This window comes from Tribolium madens, unplaced genomic scaffold (assembly GCF_015345945.1).
Source record: "Tribolium madens isolate multiple individuals breed KSU strain unplaced genomic scaffold, Tmad_KSU_1.1 Scaffold_91;HRSCAF=231;Tcas5.2_LG7, whole genome shotgun sequence".
NCBI lineage: Eukaryota > Metazoa > Arthropoda > Insecta > Coleoptera > Tenebrionidae > Tribolium > Tribolium madens.
The window spans coordinates 16,281,209-16,299,705 of record NW_025401063.1 but is presented as its reverse complement, the minus strand read 5'-3'; the positions used below and the strand labels follow the sequence as shown (position 1 = coordinate 16,299,705).

General features: G+C 32.3%; 5 protein-coding genes and 1 long non-coding RNA gene across 7 annotated transcripts in view; 1 reads left to right on the top strand and 5 right to left on the bottom strand.

The window, feature by feature from the left end:
* Positions 1–3,230, bottom strand: part of LOC123010813 (partitioning defective 6 homolog beta) — a 6,947-nt gene extending 3,717 nt beyond the window's left edge. Inside the window, exons 1-3 of the mRNA XM_044407948.1 lie at positions 2,996–3,230; positions 2,609–2,834; positions 2,301–2,558 (exon numbers count right to left, since the gene is read on the bottom strand). Of these exons, the coding sequence (XP_044263883.1) occupies positions 2,301–2,558; positions 2,609–2,834; positions 2,996–3,058 (547 nt within the window). The 5' untranslated portion in view covers positions 3,059–3,230. The remainder of the gene's footprint in view (positions 1–2,300; positions 2,559–2,608; positions 2,835–2,995) is intronic.
* Positions 35–707, bottom strand: LOC123010814. Its single transcript, XR_006413112.1, has 3 exons — positions 444–707; positions 286–377; positions 35–227 (listed from the first exon to the last, which is right to left on the bottom strand). It is a non-coding gene; the product is annotated as an uncharacterized LOC123010814 (long non-coding RNA).
* Positions 3,231–3,451: 221 nt separating the features above from the next.
* LOC123010651 (coiled-coil-helix-coiled-coil-helix domain-containing protein 7) lies at positions 3,452–4,011 on the top strand. The gene is made up of 2 exons (XM_044407720.1): positions 3,452–3,646; positions 3,697–4,011. Exons 1-2 carry the CDS (start codon positions 3,506–3,508, stop codon positions 3,805–3,807), a joined length of 252 nt encoding a protein of 83 aa, XP_044263655.1. The 5' UTR covers positions 3,452–3,505; the 3' UTR covers positions 3,808–4,011.
* LOC123010650 (ethanolaminephosphotransferase 1-like) lies at positions 3,900–6,518 on the bottom strand. Its single transcript, XM_044407719.1, has 7 exons — positions 6,286–6,518; positions 5,425–5,493; positions 5,183–5,375; positions 4,839–5,134; positions 4,482–4,790; positions 4,251–4,433; positions 3,900–4,201 (listed from the first exon to the last, which is right to left on the bottom strand). Exons 1-7 carry the CDS (start codon positions 6,337–6,339, stop codon positions 4,139–4,141), a joined length of 1,167 nt encoding a protein of 388 aa, XP_044263654.1. The 5' UTR covers positions 6,340–6,518; the 3' UTR covers positions 3,900–4,138.
* A 271-nt stretch (positions 6,519–6,789) lies between these two features.
* Positions 6,790–7,351, bottom strand: LOC123011238 (peptidyl-prolyl cis-trans isomerase NIMA-interacting 4). Its single transcript, XM_044408594.1, has one exon. It carries the CDS (start codon positions 7,249–7,251, stop codon positions 6,865–6,867), a length of 387 nt encoding a protein of 128 aa, XP_044264529.1. The 5' UTR covers positions 7,252–7,351; the 3' UTR covers positions 6,790–6,864.
* A 4,005-nt stretch (positions 7,352–11,356) lies between these two features.
* LOC123010850 (transcription factor AP-2-epsilon) overlaps positions 11,357–18,497 on the bottom strand; it is a 64,838-nt gene continuing 57,697 nt past the window's right edge. For both annotated transcript variants that reach the window (XM_044408011.1, XM_044408010.1), the window contains exons 3-4: positions 12,382–12,580; positions 11,357–12,254 (exon numbers count right to left, since the gene is read on the bottom strand). In XM_044408011.1, the coding sequence (XP_044263946.1) occupies positions 11,518–12,254; positions 12,382–12,580 (936 nt within the window). In that variant the 3' untranslated portion in view covers positions 11,357–11,517. The remainder of the gene's footprint in view (positions 12,255–12,381; positions 12,581–18,497) is intronic.

Here is an 18,497-nt window from a genome sequence, read left to right as displayed (position 1 = left end):
TTCCACTCACATGAGCTTACTATAACCCCTTAGCTGCTTTTTCATTAAAAAATCTAGAAGAATGTTGCGATGTTTGTATTTAGTACGAAAAATTAGCATTTTTGCTAATGTTTTAATTCCGAGGGCATTTCAGCAACGCTTTTTGGTGAATTTGTGGGCTGGTCTTCTGGGGAATCATGTGGTTTGTCAATAATATCAACTAATTTCAACATAACGTGACTCACTTTCTAAAAAGTACATTTTTCTGTTAATTTTGCATTATAGTAAATAAAGAAACTTGCGTACTTCTTCATGTTTTTCTGGTCTCTCACTCTCACTTGCTTCTTTGTTTCATAAGGATAATGCTAGTGCATTACTAAAACTAGTGTTTTCAAGCTCTAAAATTCATTTATCGGTTTGTTAATCTGTATCAGATCGAAGAAAAAGTTGAGAAGGAAGAATACCTGTGAAGAAGTTTTAGAGAAGTCGGTTCATCAGGAGTTTCCCGAATGTTTCAAAATAATTTTTGATAATTGATAAATTACATAAACGATGAGTTTGTATTTATAGACCCTCGTGACTCCCCCCTTTCTTTAATGAAGTATTGGATCCAGTAAATTCAATTTAATTGTCAATTTTTTTTTTAATTACAAGACTAATTCTGTTTTAAATGCAGATAAAGCACATTTTTTTAAATGATGTTTTTTTTCTGTCCTATAACTCGCTTACGGTTAGTCCTACAACAAAAATGCAAAGGACCATTTTTGTAGGAAATTTTGTAAGCTTTAATTTTGATAAGAAGATCCGGTGTAGCCGGAAATGCTACCAAATCTAGTTTTTCAAATGGAACACCCATGTTTTTTTGTTCGAAACAGTTGGCATGAAAAATACGGTAAATTACTATTTATAACATTTTACTTTACGTAATGCACTCAGAAAACAATTTAAATTTTTAAATTTTATTGCAAATTTTGCAACGTAGGCGGATTTTACTTGTCAAGGTATTCATGCAAAAAAGCAATATGCTTGGATACCGTTTAATTGTAATTTTGAAAAAGCCTAATTTGTCAATAAATCTTATTGAGATCTTTAATAATGGATGATATTAATTACGAATTGGTAGATCAGCTCGAAGTGTTTTTTAAGTGCAATAAAAATAGAGCAGAAGCTGAAAGACAGTTTAGAGAAAAATACTCAAATAGAGTTTACCCAAATCGTTGGAAATTTAGTCGAATTGAAACACAACTGAGACGAACAGATTCGCTTCTTAAAACTAAAAAAACCTGTGGTTGAAGAACAAGAAAATAGAAATCTGAATGTTCTGTTATCAGTCGAAGAAAATCCAAGAGTTTCCATAAGAGAACTCGCTCATCAACTGACTAATTAGATTTGTCAAACCTACAATTAATTAAACTATATCTAAGCAGTTTTTTTATTCACACCTTTCCATTAAAATTAAAAATCAGGCTACGCGACCAATTTCCTTATAAAATTCTAAGATCTAAAATGTTTTTTGATTGCATTGTGTTACGCAAAATGTAATAAATAGTGGTTTACAGTATTTTTCATGTCAATTATTATTGTTTGGAGGAAAAAAAACATAGGTGTTCTATTTGAAAAACTAAATTTGGTAGCATTTCCGGCAACACCACATATGCTAAAAAAATTTAATACATTTATTAAGAAAGCCAAGAATGAATATTATTACTTACATACCAGGTGAATAAAAAGTATGGAACCAAACGTTTTTTGCTTAAACTATTTATTTTTTGAAAAAACTAATTGATGGTGATAAAGTACTATAAAAATGTGATGATTTACAAGAATAAAATTTTTCGATATTTCCTTTTGTTTATGAGTTCTACAAAAAAAAATATTTTTTTAAATAGCAACCCACTATAAAATAATTTTTCTCATAAAAGCTATACTCTAAGGATTACAACTATCTGCTTTATATTTAATTTTTTCAAAAAAAATTTTTCACAAAAATTGCAATTTTGACAAAAAAAATCGCATAACTCAAAAACAAAATAAAATTTCGTTATGAAAATACGATCACATTTTTTATATTACTTTAATTTATATTAATTATTTTCTGGGGGCAAATGATTAAAAATAAAACTGCTTGGTTCCATACTTTATATTCACCCTGTATTTACTTTTTGAAAAAAAGAAATAAGTTTAGGTGTTATCAGTCGGGGCGACTTGGACCGAACAACCTGTATGTACACCCAAGTGTAAGGAAAGCGTTTAAAAAAATTCCAACTCTAGGATTTTTTTCCACCGATTTGTCTAATTTGACTGGGCTATTAAATACTCACCACTTTGGGTGACTCGCACACTTGTCCCGTCCCTGATATAAAATCCGAGTGGTTTATCAGAGCCGTGTTTCAACAGTCTGACGCGTCTGCAAGTCTCAGGTACTATATCTACATCTATTATGGATGATACTTGGCGAAAATCATGGGGGTTCGATATTGCCAAAGTTTTTGTTCGTCCGGGGGTGCCCCCTAATATACTAGATATTAAATTTCGCGGCTTAATAGTCCCGTATCCGTTCAGTTCTTCAAGACTATCACCTACAAGATTTATAATTATCATTTGATCAATAAATATTTCATGAGTGAACCTTTTCTTTGGATAATCACTCTCAGAAGAGGTTTTGCATTCGCTAAGGCTCTCCGTAGGTTATCATCATTGTTAATTGGTAGCAAATCTTGGTCACTGGGGTCAATATAGGAAACCAAAAATGCGATGTCTTGCAAACGGTGTAAACGTTCTAATAAAGCCCGAAATTCTTCAAAACGAGCTTGAGGATCTCTCTGCACCGAGAATCGACGAAACTCGGCATCAAACTACAAAGAATCAATTAAATAATAAAGCGATTTAATGATTCATGCTCTCATTCCTTAACAGGCATAGAAAGTCGTTATTAAGTGCTAATATGGATAAACGTCCATTTTTAATCAAAAATCCATTGACAAATTGTTCAATAAAGACGTGGAAAAGTACTTACTTTGCTTTTAACTTCTATTTTGTTATTGAGCACACTTTTTATATCAATCTTGTTTTTGGACATTTTCGGGCATTGAAAAAAATCTTGTTACAACACTTTTCTTATCACTAAATACACATTCAAATATTAATGTAACAAAAAAAGAAAGGAATTAACTTAAAAACGTAATAAACTAATGAAATTCCAATTTATTTACATTGGAAGAATTTCTTGCAACCCAGACTGTAATGGTGAATTTAGTCATCAAACGCAGGCGTACCAACAACACCCTAAACTAATTTAAATAAATTTCAAGGTACAAAAACTCAAACTTGTTGTAATTTAAATGTTAAATCTCCTAAAATTTTAAAAAAGTAAACGATTGGACGACCACTTTGGCGTCTTTTTGCTTCACATATTGTAAAATAAATAAATAGATTTATAACGTTTTTTGTGACTGTTAAACTTCAAATTCCCTAACACGGTGACATAACCCTACTTTTAACTCTTCAAGTTTCATAACAGAAAAAAATGAGAAATTACGATGCTGAAAGACTAAACCCCTGTCTCAAAGAGCAAGAACAGACGTACAAGTGTTTTCACAAGAATAATTTTGACAAGGAAGCTTGTCAGTTACATATAGAGAATTACAAAACTTGTAAGTCTTTCTGGGTATGCACTTTGGACTTGTATCTTTGAAAACACTAAGTTTCTCTCTTTAGAACTTTGTAAAAAAGGATCGAAGAAAAAAAGGTATAACTCCCGATTTACCCCCCGTTGCAGAGCGAGAACACATCAAACAGGAATATATTAACAGGTTTAAAGCAAATTAATTTTTGCAACATTTATTTTTCAAAATGAAAAACATTTAACAAAGTTTTTTCATAGTATGTACTAGTGATATGATTGTTGTAATTTGAAATGATCACAATGGCACATGTTAATTTTATTTAAAAAGTAAAATTACAGGCATGTTTCTGTTTTGAGTATTTTCCTTGTCATATTTACAATAAATATAAATTATTCAAAAGCGAAAATAGTCTTTGGGTAAAGCCAGACACCTAATAATTAATAACACAATTTTTTTGACTGTGATGTAAGATGGATTCTTAAAAATAAATAAATGCTTGAAATACAGCAAAATCAGGCGATGTCTGTAACTAGTCAATCTGAGGGTTTCTGTATACTAAAACAATTGATTCGGAAGTGTTTACACATTTGCTGCACCTAAAATTCTATATTAGTATCACAATTTTCTTATCAGTCATGTACTTACAACATGAGTTCCGTAATGGATATGTGCACTTGTACTTAAAATACATAGAATGTACGTCAGTAACAGCTCAATCATAGGGCTATTCATCCAGATGCAAAGGAAAATAATAAAAGTTGTAGGAACCAAAATCCAATTAAAAATTTCACATCTTGTATTGCTCATCTGAGCCACGATTAGTCGGCACTAAAAGGCAAACATTGAAATGTATTTCGATTACAATTAAATCCTTACGCAAATATTTGAAAAAATCGTACTAATTATAACAAAAACTGCTCTGGGATCCCTCTCAATAATATTTCCAGGTGAATATATGACCCACATTAAAGTAAGAAAAAAAAACAGTGTGACAGGAACTAGAGGCCTCATCGCTTCACCAAACGTTCTCATATGTCCAGTTTTGTCCTTATAGGATATATAAATATTGTAAAGTATGACAGGTATATTTGTGACCAGAGCCATGTTGTATATCAAAATTTCAAACATGAGGCCTGTTGTGATTCCCCCAGGTAAAACAAACTGCCAACTTTCGTGTCCCGTGACCTTAAATCAAATCACTTTATTTGAATTTGATTATTTAGGAATACAAACCCCGGCTATTAGAAACATTAAAATGGTTCCGCACATTGAGAAATCGTAGCCCCAAGGCAAGAATAAGACACCCGTATTGTACTTCTCCCAATGGGACAAATAAAAATTGTATAAAATATTCCACAAGATGAAAAACATTCGAAATGGAATGATGCTGTATTTGGAACCGCGACCGAAAAGAGAATACGCGGAGACCGGAATCAATCCGGCTGTGAAAGAATCCAACCCGTGATCAAATAATTCTCCCAGGGGGCCACTGGAGCCGGTCCTGCGGGCTTGCTTCCCATCGATGCCATCTATTCACTCAAATTAATTTTTGTGTTTTTTATTTGGGCATTTTTTACCTAAAGTGTACGCTAAAAATAAAAATAAAGCTGCCACTGTAAACGTCCATTGGGGGAGCGCTGGGTATTCTGGATGGTCCGGGTCGGAAGCGTAAAAACTGTAATCCTTCCAAGTGAATAGTAAAAATGTTACAACAGCGAGAATAAATCCTGAGAAAGTCATCAAGTTTGGGGCCACCCAACGGGGGAAAAACTGGAAAATATTGTGTTATTCTGGGGAATGAGGGGTTGGGGGTACATACTTGAACTAACCAGTTCCAGAAGGGGTGCATGACGTAAATGCTGAGAGGGCCAGTGTCTTTGCAACTGTACTGGAATTAAAATTTATTTGTGGTAAACCATAAAAATTGTGTTTATTTGATAAATTTATGGGGACAGAATGATCATAAATTTAAGACTGAAATTAAAAATCTGAATAACAATCCAATTTTTGCACTTCTATTATCAGATAAAGTCCATTTTGACAATAGAATCACCCACAACTAAATTTCAACAAAATAATTTTTATGTTATGTTTGACAAAGGGTGCTTCCTGAAGTTCCATGGAAGAGTTGTCCTATTGTTAAATTTGTTTGCCATAGGCGGATGAGTCTCGTGATGATTTGAAGCAATTAAGATAAAAAAATTCCAGTAATTTGCCATAAAATATCAAGATATGAATGGGAATAAATAAGGTGTAATTCCGGTGTTTACATTTTGTTTTGTTTATAATTGGTTTGGTAAAAATGATATGTTTAAAATTATAACGTAGTTCTATAATCTGAAAGATGTATAATTGGTGGATACCACATCCTAAATAGTTCACTGATAAGAAATGATAAACTATTGGTTAGGAAATCTAACTTTGATAAGTCCAAACATCTTGAAGTATCAAGCATCTGTTTTACCACAACATTTCATTGATCGACTCGAATAATTATAATTAAATTAGTTGAATTAAGAAAAAAAAACGATGATTTCAAGCGCTACAAATCTAAAGTTCAATGAATGACCTTTTACATTTGGTTTAAAATCGCACAATGTAATTAGAGTTTCCTATTGATTTGCTTTAGTGCAACATGCATTGTTCTTGTTTTAGTTTAATTATAATGTTAATAACTTACCTTGTACTTATCAAAACCTTCCAATTGTTCTTTCGTTAGATATTCGACCTCCATTGTTGTTATTGTATATGTTTAAAACTCTACAATAATAAACACTGTGTTGAGTTTATTTAACTTGATTTTTGTTCATTATTCGAGTCATTAAAATTGAAATTGTGAATTTTCCGCTTATATACCTAACCCAAACACGCCATTCTCGTTTCACAAGTGATCGAAGCGCGCTCTGCTTGTCAAAGAAACGTCAATACCGGAAGAGGTGTTAACACAGGAAACTGTAATTGCCTCCAATTCAAATTCATCATTTTTATTTATTGTCGTATCAACAAGAAATTACTGCCTAGGATTTAGGGATATTCGTGAATAGGTTTCCATACATTTGGTTAGGTTGGTTTTTGGTGACAAACAAAAGATATCGAAGGGGTAACCAACCAAGCATTCAAAATTACTTCTGAAATTCTAGATACAAAAACATAAAAAAAACTAATTTTCCCAAAAGTTCAAATCCTTGGTGGTAATTTCTTCTTGACAAAGTTTTTTACTTTTATTACAACAGTGAAAAAGACTTAACTCTAAAACAGTTCATTTCTTCCCTTCAACCATAATAATATGATATCCAAACTTCGTTTTAACAGGAGGATCGGTATAAATGGGGTTATTTACAGTCGAGATGGGCAGCGCAAACGCAGCATCTTGAAATGGCCCCACCATTGAGCCTCTAGTCATCCAACCCAAGTCACCCCCTTGTCTCGCCTTGTCTTCACTGTATGCAGCAGCCACTTCGGGGAATTTTTGGCCGGATTTTAATTTTTCTAAGGCTTCAAGACATTTGCCTTGTTTCTCACACAGAATGTGGCGCACTTTCACGGCAGTGCCCCCTTTTTTCTCTTTAGATTTTTCACCCGAGTCGTCACCCTTCGAGCCTTTGGCGGTCCCTTTCGAAGCCCCTTTTCCAGCCTTAGGAGGCATATTCTAAAAGCACTGACAAAAATTAAGATAATTTAAAAATAAGTTGAGGTTATGTTGTTTTTTAAGAAGTCCGGAATCATAGAACAAGTCCGGAATTCGTGAATAGAATTTCATTAGATTTGTATCAAGATTTATAAAGTAAGAAGGTTGTCTCGTAACTTTGCACCAATCACGTGTGCGCATTATTAGCGCGAATTGACGTCACTGGAGGTTTCGTTCAAAAATAAAGTTAAAAAACTAGAATTCCGTACAATAAATACTGATAAAATATTTTTTATTAAAGGTAAAATAAATACAATATATACATTGATAAAAAATATAAATTTATTGTGTTAAAACTTGCAATAGTTTAATTTATAATTTTATTCATTTTTTCTTTGATTAGTTTATCAGAAATTTTCTCGATAACTATTTGTCGTACAACACTGACCTTTTTTGTATATAATAGAAAATTAAATTTTCTTTCCAATGGTATCAAAAATCGACCAAAATCTCGACAAAAATTTGAAAAAACTTTAAAATCGATCAATATAACTAATGAGTGTTGCCACATGAAATTTTTTTGTAATCCCTAGATTTAGTTGTCAAAAATCCCTAGAAATCCCTAGGCATTGCCAAATCCATTTAAATTTAAGGTATTTATTGGATTGCATAACAAAATAAGAATTTCAAACAAAGTTTCTTTAAACATTTTTGATTAAACAAATGATATAACAAATGAAACATAACTTTCTCAATTAATGTAAAATACAGGATGCGCCAGAACTCGCGCCCCAGAGAAAATTTTCAAGTAAGATAAGATACCAGGAACATGAAAAAAATATTAAAAAAATTCCATCTGGCAAAAAATTTTGACATTTATTTTTTGATATTTGATATTTTTTATGTCTATTTAATGATACTGATTATCTTGTATATGTTTTTTTTACAATTATTTATTGAAGGTACAAAAATTTTGCTAATAAATACCACAAATAACGTTGAACAGAGTTACAATTTAGGATATAGCTTCCTTGTTTCCTCTTCTACTAGCCTGTAGCAAAAAAAGTTGGAAAATTATTTTTCCAACAGAAATAAATAGAGTCGAAGGACAAAATTTAAACTCTCATAACTTCGAAATTTATTTTTTTTTTAAATTTAAAATTATATCTTACCTTATATGGCATTTTTCTCTGGGGCGCGAGTCTGACGGACCCTGTATATTCTGAACAAACTAAATGCTAAATTTGTTATTAACACACTCCAATTTACATAAATGCACAAAACTTTTACAATTTTTCTGTACATATTAGGTATTTTAAACCGTAATTGCAAAAAGAAATATAGAAAATTGAGTGTAAAAATGCTCAAAGGTATATTTATAACCTGGAGATATCACGTGGTTAGTGGATATATGATATACTTACTTTCGTATAAGTCATTAATGAGGAGTTCGGGAGTTACGTATTTTCTTGCTCAACTTTTTTGGATTTACCTGTGTTAAATAGACAGTAATTCTTTCCCGAAAAATTATAGTCATCTTCATAATTGAACACAAAAACAAACAAAAAGCGTCTCCCAAAAAATTGTTTCAAAATTCTAAAAAAATCCCTAGATTTTGTGTAATAAACTGAAAAAATCCCTTTTAAAAATCCCTAGATTAGGACAAAATTCTAAGACCTGGCAACCCTGGCAGGCTGCAATCGAGCAAAACTCCACTGACTTCATCATATAGCCATCTTACTCGCTCTTTAGTGTCTCTCACTCCAAGGTACCAATCAACCTTTTTACTTTATAAATCTTGGATTTGAATAGGTTAAGCTTAGGCAACTCAAAATACAATGAAAACTATTTTTTTTAATATTATTTGGAATTCCTACACATTTTTATGTACAACTTCTTGTTTTCTACGCTATTGCAAAAGGATAAAGTTTAATAATTACCCATGTAATTAGACTAAGTAGTAAATAAGTTGTTGTTAATATATTTTTTTGTAATTTTCTATGAAAGTAATTTATGTTCCGCCCGAGTGATACCCTCGCTGGTGACCCATGTCGTAGGTACATGTAAGACTTATTATTACTTCACAGTGTAATGGAAGATATAGTGAAAAATATTGGGTCAAATGTAAACTTCCGTTAAAGTTGTTTACAATTAGCCCAGTCAAATTAGACAAATCGGTGGAAAAAAATCCTAGAGTTGGAATTTATTTTAAACGCTTTTTTTACACTTGGGTAGACATATATCAAAAGTCCCCGCAAGTGGGGGGCGAGCTCGAGGAGGGGGAGGGGGTTAAAAGTGTCTTTTTTTGTTTTCTTGCTTATATCTCGGAAACTATTGCTCCTAACGGTTTTTGCCTGCTTATTAAAATTAAAGCCTACAAAATTTCCTACAAAAATGATCGTTTGCATTTTTGCTGTAGGGCTGACAAAAAACATCATTTTAAAAAATGTGCTTTATCTCCATTTAAAACAGAATTAGTCTTGTAATTAAAAAAAAACTGACAGTAAATTGAATTTATTGGGTCCAATACTTCATTAAAGGAAGGGGGAGTCATGAGGGTCTATAAATACAAACTCATCGCTTATGTAATTTATGCAGAATTTTCTGTAGATGTCTATTTCTGCATCAAAATTTCCTACAAAAATGGTCCTATTCATTTTTGTCGTAGCACTAACCGTAGGCTTCAAAAGTTTGGAGTCTACATAAAATTGCATTAAAAATCCTTTGAAACACATTTCATTAGTATTTATATGTGTAAGCTAAGCTGGTCTGCCTGAAAGGTGACTCGGGTGTAAACATTTAAATGGAGATATAAATAACAATTTTGGATGAAAGAGAGAATCAATCTGTAAGGGGGTTAAATGGGGTGTAAATGTTTAAACAAAGATATAARCATAAAATTCTTTAGATGTGTAAAGGGGCACTAAAATCAGATTTTTCTAAAATTAGTTTTTAAGGGTATGAAACAGTGTACACATTTAAAGGAATATTAAAACATAAAAATTGAAAAATATGATCCTTAGAGAGTGTAGAAGTGCACTTTTCAAATTTTAATGAAATAAAATAGAGTTTAAACGCTTAAAAACAAAATTAGAAACATGAAATTTCGAATTTTGAGAGTGCAGAAGTGCACTGAGACGACACTTTATGAAAATCAACATTTAATATTTATCCATAAACATAGCTCATGCGAAGAACGAGACTACTATAACGGAATTATACATAACATAGGTAATTATCTAGCTTTATAGAGTATCTGAGCCTATGGAATGGTTTTGTGAACGGGCTTTTTCCCATTTTATATCAGAAATACACGCGGACAAAGTCACAGGTAAATGTTAGTTCAGCATATAAGGAAGACTCGGAAGACTTGATAGACCCTCGTGGCACCTTCTAATAAACTTTTGGATCCAATACATTCAATTTACTGTAAGCTTTATTCAAATCATCGGTATTAAATAATCTATTTATTAATATTGTACTGAACAAGACTGTAATTCGGTTTTCAATATTTAAGTTGAAGACGAAAATGCAGCATATGAGGACGACTCAGAAGACTTTATAGTCTCTCTAAAAGTGTTGCACCCAATAAATTCAATTTGCTTTCCGTTTTTTCAAGTCACAAGATTAATTCTGTTTTAAATGCGGATAAAACACATTTTTTTAAATGATGTTTTTTGTCAGCCCCATAACTCGCTTACAGTTAGTCTTACAACAAAAATGCAAAGGACCATTTTTGTAGCAAATTTTGTAGGCTTTAATTTTGATAAGCAGACAAAAAACTTTAGGAGCAATAGTTTCCGAGATATAAACAAAAAAAAAGACATCTTTAGCCCCCTCTCCCTCCTTGAGATCGTCCCTCATCTTCGGGGACTTTTAATATATGTCTACCCAAGAATAAAGAAAGCGTTTAAAAAGAATTCCAACTCTCTAGAATTTTTTTCCACCAATTGCCCTATTTTTGTCAAATTTGACTGGGCTAAATTAGCTTCCATAAGAAGTGATTTGTTAACTTAATCATAATGGGACGTATGGGTTACGAATGAGAGATTTTGGTTGGAGTTGTGTTTTATTCTTTACCCAAATTTGCATACGTAATATAGAATACATTGTCGGCATTGGCACTGTTTGAAAAAAATATATTTCATATCAATCAGCATAATTACAATAAAAAACAATTACAATAATACTTATAACAAAGTCTTAAACAAAGTAGACGACGCTATATCCACGAGATTAGTAGCGTAATCTTCAGATCACAACACATAAAAGTTTATTAAATGGTCACTTCTTGTCCTCTAATTTGGCTTTGTCAAGCGACGAAGTAACTAACATGGCCTGTCCTTGTTGTGTATTTTGGTTGGGAAACACTTTATCTAAATGTTTCAACGATTCACTTAAAAAGTTCTGGATGGCGGTGAGCGCCGCCACTATGGCCGGACTGCCAAACCCGTGGCTAATGAGCGAAAAGTGCGTCAAGTGTCGTTGTATCGAGGGGTCGAGGAGGATCTGAGGCCTCGTATTGCACAGCGGTGACCGATCCTGATTGAGGAGATCCATTAGTTCCTTGGTGATCTGTTTGGTGGCTTGAAGCAGCTCCTTCCTGCGGGGCGTCTCCCCGTGCTGCCTCAGCAGGTACTCCGCCACCTGTCTCGCAGGAAATTCCGTCTCGCACACGTAGCCAAAATCGCGCGCCAAGTGGATAGCCTCGCCCTCCACCAGTGACGTCAAAAGAGTCACATTGGCGGCTTTCCGCCTTCCTGCTGGGAGATTAAGCCCGATCTTCTCCAACTTCTCCCGCAGGATGCGCCCCCCGTTCTTGCTCTTTGCCCGTCGCAAGACGCCCCCCAGTAGCGACGCGTTGAGACACTCTGGGGGCGACAAACGCCGTTGTACTTCACCTACTGTTACTTTGTACTTTGAGGTTGAGGAGAGGAGGGACAGCCGCCCCGGAACCGAACAAAAGACGTCGCTGGGTGACACCATCGCGCCTCCGCCGTGGTCCTTGCCCCCTTTCATACCTGGAACAAAGAATTACAATAAAAGAGGCGCCACGGGGGTTTGTTTAGAGGCGTGTTTGCATCTGTCATGGTAATAATACAAGCGACACCCTTTTTAATTTCAATTGGCGAGTGTTGTTAGGCTTACCTTTTAGGAGAGGTAAGTCGGATATGAAACCGGTGTTGTCGTCGATGCCACCCTGGGCCTCCTCGACCGCCTGTCCCAAAGCCTGGTGGAGCGACAGGGGGTCGTCGTGGGGGCGCTGCTGGGTCGACACGGAGTAGTCGGGTCGGCCGCCGCCTGGCGCCGAGCTATACGGAAAACCGGCACCATGGCCCAGCTGACTCTGCAACATGATCAAGTTTTAACATTCTGATACATAATTATAACCAATTTTCTATCATTAAAATAAATAAAGAATTAAAAGAAGTTGTGTCTGAACCGAAAAACAGGAAATTCGTGAGAGAAACTATATTTTATTTATTTGTCCAAACAGTGTTATAACAAAAGTGAACTCGTAATGTTGGAAATTTTAGGATAATCATTAAAAAAATAATAAAAAAAACAGGAAATTTGAAAGAGAAACCAAGTTTTATACAAAAAGGCGCCAGTGTTAACCCACACGTTATAAGTGATCTTTTATTAAAGACGAATTCGAAGACCAAAATTGGATTTGTGCTGTTTTCAGTAAGATATAGACTTTCCTTTTTAGAAAAGAGAAATCTATACAGGGTTATTCATAAATATGAAGCAATATTTGAACCTCAAAAATGACCTATAAAATGATGTTAATTTAAATAATAACTCGTGTCCTATCTCTACTGATAAGAATTTTACAGCCCTCGGAATGTGGGTATGGAAATTTGATTTTCTTGTAATAACTTTGGAACAATTTGACCAAATATTATAAAATTTGGAACATTTCCTTGTGACAACAGACCTTTTGAACTGGTAATCACGAAAACCGGATACATCCACTCAATTTCCGATTCCAGCAGTTGCAGGTCACATTTTCTGTGTTTTTCCATTTTTTTGCTCTCTTAACACTAATTTTTTATTGCCCAAATAGATAGAGTAATCAATTTCAATTAAAAAACGGATAACCTTTACTACCCCTAAAATGGACCGTTTCAAAGATATTTTAATTTAAACTGAGGACTGCACAACGCTGAAATCAAAAAATAGGGATTTTGAATAAATGATATCCACGGCAACCAATGACCATGGTCACATAAATCCCTGCCAGGCATCTGTTAACTTTGACGATAAATTTTTGTGAATTTTTTATGAATTAAATGCTACGAAATCCATTTGGATTTATTCTAAGTTATGTTTGGAATCTGAGGTAAACTCTTTTATTAAATATTTTCGATTAATTGTCTAATAATCGTCCAATGTCAAAGTTGACAGATGCCTGACAGCGATTAGTGAGACCATGGTCATTTGTTACCGAGGATATCATCCATTCAAAATCCCTACTTTTTGGTTTCAGCGTTGTGCAGTCCTCAGTTTAAATTAAAATATCTTTGAAACGGTCCATTTTACGGGTATTAAAGTTTATGCGTTTTTTATTCGGAATTGATTACTCTATCTATTTGGGCAATAAAAAATTGGTGTTAAGAGAGCAAAAAAATGGAAAAACACAGAAAATGTGACCTGCAACTGCTGGAACCGGAAATTGAGTGGATGGATCCGGTTTTCGTGATTACCAGTTTAAAGGGTATGTTGTCACAGGGAAATGTTCCAAATTTTATAATATTTGGTCAAATAGTTCCAAAGTTATTACAAAAAAATCAAATTTCCATACCCACATTCCGAGGGCTGTAAAATTCTTATCAGTAGAAATAGGACACGAGTTATTATTTAAATTAACATCATTTTATAGGTCATTTTTGAGGTTCAAATATTGCTTCATATTTATGAATAACCCTGTATAATTAACAGTTTTAAAATAATTTCATTGTTAAAGTCTAGATTTTGATACAGTTGACGGTGTTCTTAAAAAAATGTGTAAAAAGTTTATCGAAATAAACTTTATTGAAGATGTTAGGATACCATTTCTTGGCCCCAAAGAAAATTTATCAATGTTGCAACATTGCAAATATCCTAGGAACAGAAAATGTCCAAGTAATATTCAATTATTGGAAACGGTAGCAACGAAAAAAACAATTTTCAATGTTGTTACTTCTGTGAAATTTGAACGATTAAAGTCAAAAAGTCAAAGATTAAAAAAATTAATTAAAATCATTAGATACCTTTCGGTCGTATCGTATTGGAATAATAAAATTATGTAAACTTTACAGTTTTACCTGAGTGCAATAGTTTTTTAGTAAAAGAAAATTGTGCAATATTGCCGCTTTGTGTTGTTAGACAAACTGTTTAAATTTAAAAAAATATCTATTTAGACTATTTTTGGAATGATGGTCACAATGTTTCAATAAAAAAGGACGCGCCTGTTTCAATCGTGGGCGCCTTTTTTTATCACCCTGTATATTCTTCGAACTTCGGCCCTTATTAGGTACACATTCGAGTATATTGTATAATACAATATTAAATTTACAAGGAGAAAAATGGTGTAAAAAATTATGAGTAAGTATGACATTTCTTTTGAAATCATTATCATTTGAAATTTCATGACAATTCGGGTTGGGAATTTGGGAAATGACCACTTTCCAACCTGAACTGTCATATTATGTCATGTTTTTTAAAATTTGACAAATTCTTTATTGATTTTCTGTTCTTTAAGAAAGATAATTGTGAATAAAGTAGTATAGATACCTTAGTGGTCGTTACTTCATCGTAAAGTAAGTAGTTCTAGAAATATTTGAAAACACAGTTAATCATTTTATAAGTATCATCAACTCATCACCTTCTGATAAACCCGAAATGGCCTGCTACCAAGCTTAATCCTCATAAAAATATCCTAAACAATTCTCTTCTGAATACAATGTGATGATGTGATGAAGGGATTTATTGTAAAAGAGTACTATTACGCCCTGCTGCAAAAGCAATGAAACTATTCTATGTCTTGTATACAGGGTGCGCCAGAACTCGCAGAGAGAAATGGCATATAAGGTAAGATACTAGAAACATGGAAAAAATGTTAAACAAATTTTATCTAGGTATAAAAATTTCGAAGTTATGAGAGTTTAAATTTTGCACTTTATTTGTGTTGAAAAAATAATTTTCCAAGTTTTTTTGCCACAGGCTATTAGAAGAGGAAACAAGGAAGCTGTATCCTAAATTGATCTAAATGTATCCCTAAATGTATCCTCAATTTTCAAATATTTATAGAAGTACTTTATTTCAGCTTATTGCTAATCGCAGCGCTTCACTAGATTTCGCCTTGGTCATGAAACATTTCTCACCTCGGTATGTAATCTACTATTGAAATAAAAAAATTTGAAAGTGAGATAAAATAAAATGTAAAATAGTAAAAAACATACTTAGAATGTATTCAAATTATGAAAACGAAAAGAAATTTTTTGCATTCCTAATGGTCTTAAAATTTTGAAATTATTTTTTTGTAAATCAATCAAATTAGCTAAAAATTTAAAAGTTTAAATAAATAAAAAAACTCGTATTAATAGGTACAATTTTCATTCCTTGCTCTTGATGGTCACACATTTGTGAACCAGTAACTAAATTGGGAAAATCGTTTTGAAGAAACATTACAAAATGCTTGAAACTTTTGTGGTAAAATTATGGTTTTTTCTCCCAATAGACAATAAAGTGACACTTTATGTTACCTTGTTTTTGACTAATAATCTAATACTCTATTCTCTTGAGAATAAAATAAATGAAATACCGATTTTTACTCTTAAAACTGGAATTGAATAAATTGAATCTTTTGGGTGTTTTTTGACATAAACAAACTCCTTAATATCGATTTTAATTTTAAAATTGCAATTGAATGAACAAACTATTTGACATTATTTGACAAATTTATCATTTTCTTATGTTATTGTTAATTTAATCAGTTGGGAAAAAAGTTTTATGTAAAGTCTGTTTTTTCTTTAAATGGAAATTACCAAGTCAAAATTTTGGTGAAAAAACTGGTAACAGCTTGTCTCCATAGCCATAAATTTTGTTTGCTCTTTGTTTTTGTCCGTGAAAATTTTGTTAAAAAGTTATGGTTATGTTTTCAAATTGAGATGTTTTCAAAATTTTGACTTTTATGAATCTTGTGTGCCGGTTTGCTCTTTGAAAGCGCTATAATTGAATATTTTAAGACAGACATCATTACCTAAGGTCTAAAGACAGAATTCAGTGCTAATAGTTTTGATAGAAACACAATGTTGTCGACAGAAATAAAGTTCTTGCTACAAAGAACAAGGCTGTATAAACGGAAAAAAAGTTATTTAGCAAAGATACAAGTATTATGATGATTGGCAATAAATTTTGTGTAATTTATTGAAATGAGCTCAAAGTTGATGCATTTTATAAATTCTTCTTCAACTTTAGTTTCAAAATTGTTACTTTTTCAACTCGTTCCTCAAAAACGATACACAAGTCACTAATTTAATTGCGTTCTTTCCGAGGTTCTTTCTCATTCATGTTTAGTTTGTACTCTTGTCAATTTCTTGGTAAAAATTGAGAATGTTTGGCAAACCTGCATTACAAATTGCGCCTACATTTTAAGAGACCCTTTTTCCAACTTTCTGCTTGCGAACTATTCGTTTAAAATTTCTAAAAACTGTTAGCGGTACCGAATTTATTCCTTTTTTGGTGTTTCTTCTCTAAATTTTCTTACACAATTTTTTGTGTTGACGTGACCGGAAGTGCCAACTTCCTTTATTAAAATTATTAGTGGTGCCAACGTTAAGATTGTTTGGCATTTCCATTTAAAAAAAAACAGACTTTAAATGCATCTTTGGAATAAACCTGCCTTCGGTCGCCTTAGGCATTATAACTACATTCTCGGGATTAAAATTGTAGTTTGTTTCCTTGATACATAAATAATTATGTATTTGACATAAAATTTACGTATAACAATAATACCTACAACATATTTTTAATTTCTTGCATTTCTTGGTTAGGTAGGCATTTTTTTAATAAAATACCTACATTATAATCTTAACAACAGTTTACAAAACAGATTATTTTGTATTTAAAAAAAAATTGTAAGCTTGAGTTTTTAAATAAAATCTAGTTTAAAACCTCTCCAGGCAATTAGGCGATGAATAGACTAGATTTATTGCACATTTGAACGGTTTTAAAGTTCGTTCTAAATGTTCCTGTAGCGAACCGTTGTTTATTACGTACCGAAAAATTGAATCACACCTTAAAGCCGTCAGTACGAAAATTGATGATGTTCTAAGAAGCCGTCATTGTGCAATTAAAACGGTGGTGATATTACATGCCACGAAATAAATTAATGGCATGTAGAAGGAAGAACACAATATGAGCCCAATTTAGATAACTGTAAACGTCCGAAGAGTGACTCGTAGGTATTTAATAGCATCTCTTTCAGTGCACTCGAAAAAATTAATAAAAATTACACCTACAATAATGCAATCTATATGTATATACAGAGTGTTTCACGTAATTTTACAAAGTCTGCGCCTGTATGATGCAATCAATAATACATATTCCGATACGAGCTCGATTACAAATTTTGAAAAATTGGATAATCTTCTCTAGTTTGTTCACCCTTTAAAAATTACAACGTTTTTAGTTAGTTAGTGTTTAAGATAGATAAACTAGAATAATATTCATGCCAACAAATGATAATTGTTTCTGAAAAACTCAGTTACCGATTTTACTTTCAATTCAATAAATAACAAATTATTTAAAAACAGTCAGAGCTTCTTACTGCTACTTAAAATTAAAATAAAAAATTATTTTAATTGATGTTTAATTAGTTGTTTATTTACTAAGATAACAAATAAATGCCGTTTTATATGGCATAATTAAATAAACAATATTATTGTTATAAATATCTATTACTGGGAATGAAAAGACCGAATCTAACCTGAGACTATTTAATATAACTTTTTAAAATATTGATACTTCCATTTTTTTTTTTGATAAAGTTGTAAATAACAAATTAAATATTTTCATTATTAATTTTTATTCAATTCAAACAGGTAGACGTGCTGATTTTTTGAACTCGTGGCTATCTTTACAAAAAAAGAATATTTAAATTAAACTATTGAGATTTTTACAACCAAGATATTGCAATCGCTAAGCAATTGTAACAATTTGTTTTTGCTAATAACTGTTCAGTCCAGTTATTGATTTTAAAACTTCTAAATTAATGA